At 40.4% G+C, this 10,483-nt stretch overlaps 1 protein-coding gene across 1 annotated transcript; it reads right to left on the minus strand.

Moving 5' to 3' along the window:
- Positions 1 to 640: 640 nt before the first annotated feature.
- On the minus strand, positions 641 to 9,848 carry LOC308086935 (vitellogenin-like; the record flags this gene model as incomplete). Its single annotated transcript, XM_080430578.1, has 32 exons — positions 641 to 753; positions 849 to 1,010; positions 1,389 to 1,554; positions 1,682 to 1,776; positions 1,865 to 1,959; positions 2,072 to 2,255; positions 2,344 to 2,470; positions 2,616 to 2,763; positions 2,878 to 3,020; positions 3,116 to 3,322; positions 3,427 to 3,495; positions 3,704 to 4,029; positions 4,112 to 4,328; positions 4,458 to 4,599; positions 4,691 to 4,876; positions 4,996 to 5,089; positions 5,181 to 5,364; positions 5,451 to 5,570; positions 5,688 to 5,789; positions 6,192 to 6,316; positions 6,401 to 6,498; positions 6,582 to 6,799; positions 6,907 to 7,125; positions 7,227 to 7,352; positions 7,461 to 7,626; positions 7,712 to 7,869; positions 7,971 to 8,121; positions 8,216 to 8,364; positions 8,470 to 8,631; positions 8,721 to 8,972; positions 9,110 to 9,261; positions 9,809 to 9,848. 32 exons carry the CDS (start codon positions 9,846 to 9,848, stop codon positions 641 to 643), a joined length of 4,896 nt encoding a protein of 1,631 aa, XP_080286704.1.
- Between the last annotated feature and the right edge of the window lie 635 nt (positions 9,849 to 10,483).

Raw genomic sequence — 10,483 nt, forward strand, 5'->3', positions numbered from 1 at the left:
GTTTTTGTCTTTGTCGATTGGAAAGCTCTTTGGTTCAACTTCTGTTTTTAAATACTGTAAATAGATAAAAAATGACTTTACTTAACCTAATAATTTTGAGTGAATTGAAATATTAGATATGAACTTAGAATAAAGGCAAAGATGCCATGGATTGATATCACATTGAGAACATTGCAGAAAGACTCAGTTAATTAGACACAGGTCATGAGCTGTAATAGTTGAGATAGATATACGTTAATGGATAAAATAAAATTACCTTCACAACATAATCGATACAGTACAGTAAGGAAGTAGATTTAGCAGGGCCCCTCAGCTGAACTCTCTGCCTGGCAATCTCAGGCAAGCAAACTCTGTGTCCTCTTTTAAATATCTTCTTAAACTCGCTTTTATCATTCAGATTTTTCTTAAATCATGCATTGTAACCTTTATATTATTTATCTTGTTTATCTTAAAATTTAGATTTTATTATCTTATGTTTATTTTTTGACATTCCATATATTTACCACATTTGTAATAACTTTACAATTCAGCCAAAGTTGAAATGCTTCATGTTAATTTATTTTGAAGAACATTTTAAACAACATATTCAGTAATAGTCTGAAATAACAAACAAAATAAAATGTAACAGAATGCTATGAGATTAAGCACACTGAGGAGTACAGTTGCAGGCCACATGGGCTTGTGTGGTCTCCCTCACGTCCACACTCTTCTGATAGATGTTGGCGAGACCTTCAGAACGATTCATGTTAGAATCTGCAATGAGAAAGAACGAAAAGAAATGAGGACCTATGTAATTCTTTCTAGAATACATAATAAGGTGAAATTGTTTGTTTGTTTTGTAGACTCACCAGCTGGTATGCAGTGGAAGCCAACAGTGACAGGAGTGGTCCTCACAGGGGCACAACCAGGCAGACAACGCAGCACAGGTTCAACAGAGTAGCATTTGGACATCTGGCCGTGAACCATGATCTGCTTCTCCAGCTTGACAGATTCATGCTTCATGAAACATTCTGTAAAAGTAAGATCAGTATATTGTATGTGTGCACAGCATTTCGTAGGTCAAATCACCTGAAACTACAAGTTGATATGGATATGTTAACGTTCAGATGTCCAGTGGTTGATCAGCAATATTTTCACGCCTATCTAGCAATTGTTGCACTTTAATGCACACTAAATGATCTGGGCTGAGCGCACAATGTTGAATTATGAATAAAATAAAGGAGAACTGCTTTATTGTTATAGTTGGTCTATAATGGACACCTTTAAAGACTTAATTCAAGTGGTAATACAGAATGATAGAAATTAGAGTGTTAACTCTAACTATTTTAGATGCTGTTTTGCCAAACATCATATGAAGGAAACTTGCAAAGACGAGGTGTAGGTTTTACCAGTAGTGTCACGGCAGCTCTGAGAAGGAAGCACCCAGGAATGGGCATAGCTGACTGAGCTCTTGGTCAAACGTCCGTTGGGGGTGCTGTACTCTTCTCTGACTTCCCCATCAGCCTTACCACAGATTCCACAGGTCTTTCCTTTCATCCAGTCAGCCACTTTAACCTGAGAACAAAGAAAGCCTTTGTGGTTTATGGACCTATAGTATAGTCTTTTCAGGACCACTTAGTTAAGAATCCTTGTTTTTAAATGAGTGAAATAGGGTCCTAATATTCATTGTAAAATGTCTCACCGTGCATGTGTTCCTATCAAAGTAGACCTCCTGAAGACCCAGGCTTGGTGCATGGATAGTGATACCTGCACCTCTCTGTTTGATATGGATTTTGGCTGTAATTATTGCAAAAAATAAGTTGGATATTTGTCTGCTAACAATGTGAATAATTTCAGACAGACTAATTTGAATAATATAGGAGACCTGTGGGATGCTGGTATGGAAGGTTGTTGATGGGGACTTCCATTCCATTAACCTTCACCATAACATCATTGTTCTTGGGGTACAGGTCAACATCGCTGTTGAAAGAAAGCTCAGAAATTGATGAACTGAAAAATCTCCAAAATCCATTTTCTAAGACAAAGTAATTGATTTCCTTCTTTAGAAATCTTAGACATTTGCTAAACTTACATATCAGCAATTTTTACGTTGATCTCGTTTTGTTGAAGTGCGTGATCTTTCTTCAGTAGAACCATGAACTTGAGTTCATCAGTGCAATCCTGAGCCAGAACCTGGTGGCAAGAGGCGGGCATCTCATTCGTGTAGCTCCTGTTGTTGAACGTGGTCAGTTTGTCACCAACCATGAAGCACTTAGCTAGAATAAAAAGAAAAAATAATATTTTTGTTAATTTGTTTCTTAAGCTATTAAAACAATAAAAGCACAGTACAATATATACGCTTACCTGCATGAGCCTTGGTAATCAAGTAGGAGATCTTGTCAAACAGGCTGTCCTGATCGTCCAACTCAGCGGCTGTGTCTCCAATAGGCAGATAAACGGGTAGATCACATCCCAGTTTGTACATGATCCTCTATTGAAATTGGAAACGTCAGCCATAATTAATACTAATAATAATTTAAAAGATCAAATGGTATAAATGCAATTTCTCTGTAGATTGGTAGATTTAGCTATGAAACAAAAATGATAAATAAATAGATTGAGGAATAAAAGTGTACCTTCGGTGTCTTCAGCACAACATTCAGGGTTCTCTCAGAGGCAACAGCCACAGTCAGTATGATCTGTTTGGGTACATTCTTGACCTTTCCCAGGGTTGCACCAAGTGTGGCAGCAAGTGTGGCAATGTTTGGAAAGTACTCAGAGATCCTATGGTGTGAAAAAGACATAGATATTTTTTATAAACATTGCAAACAATTTTTTTTTAATAAAGAATACTTTGAAACGAGGTTTGAAAGTGATATTGTGATTTGGGGACTTTACCTCTTTGCATAGCGTTGCCACCCCGATGGAAGCCTTTCCCATGTCACCTTCATACGGAAAGCTGGGTCTGGGCCAACAAGACCGGTTTCAGCTATTATCTCTGTCTCATACTGCTTGCACTCCTTACCCCATGCGATCTTAGTCTAAGAGAATAATATGGGAAACAATTATACCCATTTGAAACACAAATGACAGCTATTTTGTCAAATTATATTGGAGTCTGAGATGTAAGATTCACCATGAGTTTGTGGTAGCTTAGCATCATGCCATCAGCACAGATTCTCCAGTGGTCATTTTCATCAAGGTTAGCGACGACAATCTGCAATCTGGATGTAGCTCTGTCGAAGTAAGCTGCAATCTGGTATCCTTGAACCTTCTGGTCAGCTCTCACCGCACGGATGAGAATAGTCACGGCAGGAGTGATACTGTTGGCAAGGAATTTGGCCTGAAGATGCAAATCAAGGAGTGATGTTAATGGCATTTTTAAAAAGTGTTCTTCAGATATATCTAAAGGTTTCTTCTTCAATGTTTTAATAGAAATGTTCTCACCTTTTTATAGATGGCCTCGAAGCTGGTGGCGCTGTTTATGATGGAAGCCCTGGCAGTTGAAGTTGCGTACTGCAAACGAAATATATTAGGCACATGTTTGTTAAAACAGAGCATATGGCATCTTTAAACAGCCATTTGATGATTACCTGGTGATGATTAGCTGGTGAAAATTTCAAGTCAATGACCTCCTGCTGTAATGATAAAGGCAACAGATCAACCCACTGTCCAGCATTTGCACAAGAGAAAAGAAGACCTTCAAGATGACTTTGAGCCTCACCCTTGAGACGCGGGAGCTGGAGGAACTGGATCTGGAAGAGCGACTGCTGGATGAAGACTTGGAACCAACACTTGAGCGGCTGCTGCTGCTAGAACGAGAGCTGGAGGCGCGGGAAGAACTTGAGGATGATGAGCTGCTGGAGCTAGAGGATGATCTGGTACCGTTCTTCAGACCAGGAACCAAGATCTTCTTGAGCTTCAGGAGGACATTCTTGTCCTCTTGGATTTCCTCCTCCTCGCTCATGTTGATCACTTTGATGATCTTCTCAGCTGCCCTTTCTCCAATCTGAACCTCAACCTCAATCATCTCAATGACTGGTCCAGCAGCTGCATCAAAACAGAACAAGAAATTACTTATTATTCTTAATTACCTCTGTAACTCAAAGATGATATCATCTACTTTACTTGCCTGGAGCAACCTCAACAAAGACTGCATGTTTTCCAATCAAAGTGTAGAGTGCGCTGTCTCTGCAGGCAGCATTGTGAGACTCAACCTCTGCACAGACCTTCATTCCAAAGGTTTCAGAAGCAGCACACAGTTTCTTCTCAAAGGAGCCCTTCAGGGTTTTCACCTGGCGGATAATTTTGACTGGCAGATCAACAGGAATGATTTCAGATGACCTTGACTAGAAAAACAGAAAACAGAAAATCTCATAATCACATAACCAACTTAATAATTGTCTTGGTATCATTTGTGTGTGGAACTTTGTGTGTTAAAGGTGGAGCTCAGGCACCAAACACACCAAACCACCAACCGTAGAGGATGCAACCCTAGATGTGATCGTAGAAGTGAAAGTCTCCTTGGATAGCTGTCTTGCAACTTCATCTGGGATCATTGGTGTGATTCTTGCAGCTGCAACATCTTCCACATTTCTTGCAATAGCAAGAGTCTCAACACTGCAGTGAAAGGCAAAAACTTGTATGAATTTAAATATATAAGAGAAATTGTGAATCATACAATTTATTTGGTGATAAGGATAGTACATACACTGCTGATGCAATCCTATCCACGTCCTGAACAGGTAAAACCTGAATCTTGAAGTTGCCCTTAATCATGTCAGCTCTTGCTTCTATTTTTGCAGGTAAGATGGTGTGGACTCTGGCTCTTGATACCAGAGCAGCCTGGATTAAAGCAGTATTCACTCCCATAACTGCATATGTGTGCATGGAAACACTGAAAGGCAAAGAAAATGTCAACTTAAACGGAATGCCAGATTTCTATCGCTTCAATAGATGCAAGTTTATTAAAAAATAAAAAATATAATTTTAAGAATGAGCTGCCATTTGTTTCACCTTGGAGTCATCGCAGCCCTCATCTCAATGTCAGCCTTAAGAAGCATGGAAGGATGGAAGTTCTCAGGGAGAGCTGGTGTCACAATTGCCTGGACTGTGAAATTGAAAGATTATCTTCAGTCAAGTTTAAAAGGTTAAAGCACCTACAGTAGGTTTATATTAGGCTTGAGCTAATATTAACTTACGCTCAACAGCAGCAGTAGCTACAGCAGCGGTATAGAAACTCAGCTCCATAGGCAGACCAACGGTAGTGGGGAATATGCGACGTACCTCAGCAGCAAGTATGGGTTTAGTGTAATGGAATGCAATACCAGCCTGCAGAGCCTCAAATGCCTTCCTTCCCTCAGCCTTCATAGGACCAGTGGCAAGCTGTAGGAAAACACACATTGTGTACATGATGACATCCAGAATTGATTGATTATTGAATGTAAACAAGTTAATGTAACATTCAGTACCTCAATAACCTGGTCGACGATGGCTTTGTCCACGTTGGCAAATGCAATTTCCTGTCCGAAGAATTTGACATACACAGAGGCCAGTGGCTGGCTTGAAGGTTGAGCTCTCCATTCAGAAAGCTGAGGGATGATGACAGTAAACCTGAGTTAGTCCCGCTTTTGTAATGGAATTGTTCTGTGATCACATACAATTCTTTAAAGGGAGAATTGAATACTTGGAAGGTCCTTCCTACTCACAGCCTTGATAACGTTCCTCATCTTGGTAATTCTGTCAGCATTATCAGGAAGCTCAGGCATTTTCAGAAGAGCCTCCTGAATTCCTTCGGTTCTTACTCCCAACTAAAAGAAGAAAAATGGAAACCAGTATGCAACCAGTATAACATATTACAGTCCACAATGCATCTCCCACAGTGCAACACTTCACAACACAATGTGTTGTGAGCTTGTATCTCAATATGTAAGTACAGTGAATACAAGAGGGGGGCTAGAATAGAGCAATGGGGGACATTAGTCAATTAAGTATAGGGTTTAAGCAGTTAAGTACCAAACAAATAGAGCAGAAGTCTATATAAAATGATGAAGAGAAAGATTATAACATAAAAGTCCTTGTCAGAAATGAGCTACTAAAGTTGTAGCTACACCATACCAGTATGGTAAAGTCAAACAAGATGGTACATGAAGTTTAGGCATCTGAGCCCTGCATAAACCTCAACATAAAAGGAAAGGAGGCCTTTCTTTTACCTCAAGAACATCAGCATACGCTCCAGCCAGGTAAGTGCGGGCTTTGGCCACAACAGTTCTTGGCAAAAGTGTTGCTGCATCATTGATGACGAAAGCAGTGGCTGCAGCACCCATCATCCATGGATCTGAAAACAACAACTAAATATTCAGATATCTGATGTCTGAGTGCGTTAACTATCAGTAAATGAATGAACTGTTAATGCTCGTACTGTAATAGGCATCATAGTGGAGGGCTCTGCTGTAGTGGTAACTCAGTCTCTCAAATTTGGGGCTGAGGATCCTCACAGCAACATTACAGGCAGCAGCACTAAAATTGGGAGATAAACATTTATGATATACCATCCTTTTTAAACATCAAGGGAAGCAAGTGATTACTGTTAGGGCTCTTACACTTGAGCAAAGTCAGGTGCTGTGCTCCTGGTCATGGCCTTCATGTAAGAGTAGACCAAACTAGCAACTTGCAGGTTTCCTTCATTCATAATGGCATTAGCAATCGTGGTCACCAGGCCCATGGGGAGCTTAGTCTCAAACAGGACAATAGCAGCAACCATGCGGACCTCTTGGTGCAGATCCCTGTCCATGAACAGCTGAACAGCCAGTTCCTGGATCTAAATCACAAAGATGAAAATCATGAACAAAAATGCTAATTGCATGGGGCATGTTAAAATGTTGTGAACTGTTGGCAAGGAGACAGACTGAGGAGCTTTGTTCTTACCATCTTGGGTTCCTTCTTTGCAATATTCCTTAGAGCCAGGACTGCATCAATGTGGACTCTCATGGGCAGAGAGGCGGCAGCAGAGCCAAATCCAGGGAGAAACTTCATGATTGGTTTAAGACTGGCGGGATGGCCGGCATTACCCAGAACTTTAAGGACAACTGTTAGTCCCTCAACTTCACCCCTGGCAAAAGCCTCGATGGCAAGGTCATGGAATGGCTGTGGAAGGCACAGGAGAAAACGAATATCACCATTCTAATTTTACTTTCATTAACTGAAGTTAAAGTTTTTATGGACATGAAACAGCAACATGAGCCAACCTTAACAAGGTCAGCTGGGCACGCTGGGTTCTCAGCACAGAATTTGGCAACCATGGTACCATAGCCCAGCATGGCAATTTCACGCAGAACTGGGACTGCCTTAGCCTTGGGGTTAAAAGCCAGGCCCTGAAGAGAGGTGAAAAGAAAGCACTGTTATAACCTACTAACTAATAATGTGATGAATTACATCATGAATCTAATTGCATGGTCTCATTAAGGATTGACCTATAGTACCTCAATGAGCTTGATGGCCTCCATGTCAGCTGTCACCATGTGCACTGATGCCAGAAGAGCTTGAGTGGCCTCAACAACAGTGATGTCATCAGCAATAAACTTCTCCTTGATGAACTTCAAAGCAGCATGAGTTCCAATGGCAGGAACAGCGCTCAGGATCCAATGTCTGAAAATGGAGAAATGATCATTGTATCTTTTCCAGACATTTGTACAATTTATTTTACTTTATTTTTAGTTTTTGTTGTCGTTACCTGTAAGCTGGCTTGGCTTTGAACTGAGACCAGAGAGCCTCGATACTCTCAAATCTGGCCACACGCAGCAGCTGGACAAGTTCAATAAACTTCAGGGGGGCGTCTTCATGGACCTTGGCTACATTATAGGCCACCACATGGTGAAGAATCTCAACAATCTGTCAAGAAGAAAGAGGAAACAATGCTCCCAGTGTCATGTTGTGTTTGCTAGAGGAGAAAGTTGAAAATAATCTGGATAACAGGAAATGGTTCCCAGTACCTGAGCCTCTGGGTTGGTGATCCTCAGCAGCTGGACAGGTGTCTGTAAAAGCTCAGTGGCAAACTCATACTGCAGGGATCCACGGTGGAGATACTCTGCTCTAATGGGCTCCACCAGGGTCTGCTCAATCTCAAGGAACTTCAGATTTTGTCTGTGAAAATGTTTTTAAGAACTAGTTAAATCTGTACAATGTAAAAAATCTTCCTTGTACAATTTAGAAATAGAAAGAAATGTCAACTACATACTTAGCCTCCATCTGGGCAGCACCATTCATGATGTTGAAAGGTGAGAACTGAATGAGCTCAGTGGCGGTCGCTTCCAATATCAGAGCACCATTGGGCATTGGCTTCATGACATAGTTGAAGGCAGCGCCACCCTTCATGTCCATTCCTCTCTGCATAGACACAATTAACCCAGCAGCAGTTAGAACACACCCACTGTGTTTAAAAGTGTTCTGTTCATCAAAATGTAATAATAGTTTAAAAGAAATGTCCCTTACGGCTTCGCACTCAACACATCTCTCGGTGTAAGCCAAACCGATGTCTTTCATGATTCTCTCCTGGCAATTGTTCAGGTCCTTGCTCTTGGTCAGATGGATACGTTCAGCCCTGGTGTCCTCCCTAATGACATAGTGAGTCTTGCACACACCCTGGACTCCAGCCTAGAGTAAGAGAACAGAAATGATTTGGGAGTTCAAATATCACCCTGGCTATTGTGTTTATAATCATTCAGAAAAGGATTAATTTGAACCTCTTGCAATTCGTAGACATTCTGGGTCTTCTTGATGTTGAGCTGAAGGATGTTCAGGATACCTCTGAAGATATTCAGCACAGTAGTGGAGACCCCTTCTGGTGCAAACACCTTGCCCACAATACCATTTGCATACTCAAACTTGATGGGAGTCAAGAGCTGAGCAGCCAAGGCTGAAGTGAGCTTGGTGGCAGGTACAAAAGGATCTTTTGGCCAGATGCCACTGTACTCAAAGATCTCAGGTTCCACAAGCTAGAGGGGGGGGGGAGACCATTTTCAATTACAAATCATTTACATAGAAAGGTCCTGAATTCCTGTCCACATATAAATACACAGTACATGTCATTTATTAATGCTGAGTTTCATTCAAAGTTATTTGTAGTCTTTACCTTCAGAAGGAAGATCCCTGGGGCCATTGCTCTGATCATAACTTTGCTTGTGACTTTGATTCCAGCTCTAGCCAGGCCTTCCTCAGGCAGACCTCCCAAGAGAACGGCTTCATACTTGTACACATAGGTCTCACTGGCTTCAAAGTCAGGGGCTGAAACAAGAAGTTAATACACACAATAAAATATCTATGGATAATTTAGCGTCAACAATGAATTTAAACATCAATTAATGTGTTATTGTAGTTTTAAAAGATCATGTAGCTTTGAAAAAATAATTAAAATTTTCACAAATACATAGATAGTTGTAGTAGGCTTTCACAATGTGCACATTTCCTGTTCATGTAAACTTACCAAAGTTGACATGTTGACATGCTGAAAAATAAGAATAGACTGTCAGTAATCTGTTGTAAAAAATATACTTAGAGAGTTGGTGTCTGAAACTATTGACAAATAAACAAATATTCTTTAATCATCTGACAGAAAAACATTGTTTCAAATTTGTATTTCATGAACACTGTATGAACATCAAAATATTCTGTTCTGTGATATCAGTTGTACTCCTAAATCTTTAATTAATTTCTAAATCCCTGGAAATTGCCACAGTATACTACTTCATGCTTTACATAGTACACTACACCATAGTAACAAACAACAAAATGATTATAAACAGATGGATTAAATCATCAAAGATATACTTACCCACAAGGGCTACAGTCAGGGCAAGTACAATACCCCTCATGGCTGGTGGAATGTGCGGATTACATTCAGGGGTTGTCTTTTATAGTAAAATGTTGTTGACTGTGCATCTGTTGAAATCTGTCATTAACTTAACATGACTGTTTGACATTATCAGCATCATCAATTTATAGCTCTACTATCATAAAGTAAATCTAAGGAGAAATGTCACTGTCATTCAAGGTTAGGTTAACCTGGCCCTTGCCTTTTGTGAAGAGATTAATGTCCAAGTTGCAAAACGTATTGAACACATTTGAAAACGTTCTTTATCATAGATTTCAAGAAATTATTCATTCTATTAATTGTAGTTAGCTAGCTTACAGTATATAAGGAAGTTTAACAAGTAACCATTTTATAGTGTTAAAAGTATTTCATTTTTACTCATTGTTTTTATTGTCTCCGCCAGGCCGAAAGGCATGGTGAGAGAGTATGTTTTGCACCCTGTCCGTCCGTGTGTCCGTCCGTCCGTGTGTCCTGTCCATCCGTTACCAGCTCCCGCACCGTCGGCCCGACGTCGGTCCAAACACCATGCAAATCGGTACACAGTATCTCTATAGTCATGTGATCAACACGGATCTGTCCGATTTCCCATATTCCATCCTCATTACCTAAGGTTGGCTTCCAAAGTTTGCAGGATTG

This window comes from Gymnoscopelus braueri (genome assembly GCF_963280865.1).
Source record: "Gymnoscopelus braueri genome assembly, chromosome: 6".
In the NCBI taxonomy this organism is placed as follows: domain Eukaryota; kingdom Metazoa; phylum Chordata; class Actinopteri; order Myctophiformes; family Myctophidae; genus Gymnoscopelus; species Gymnoscopelus braueri.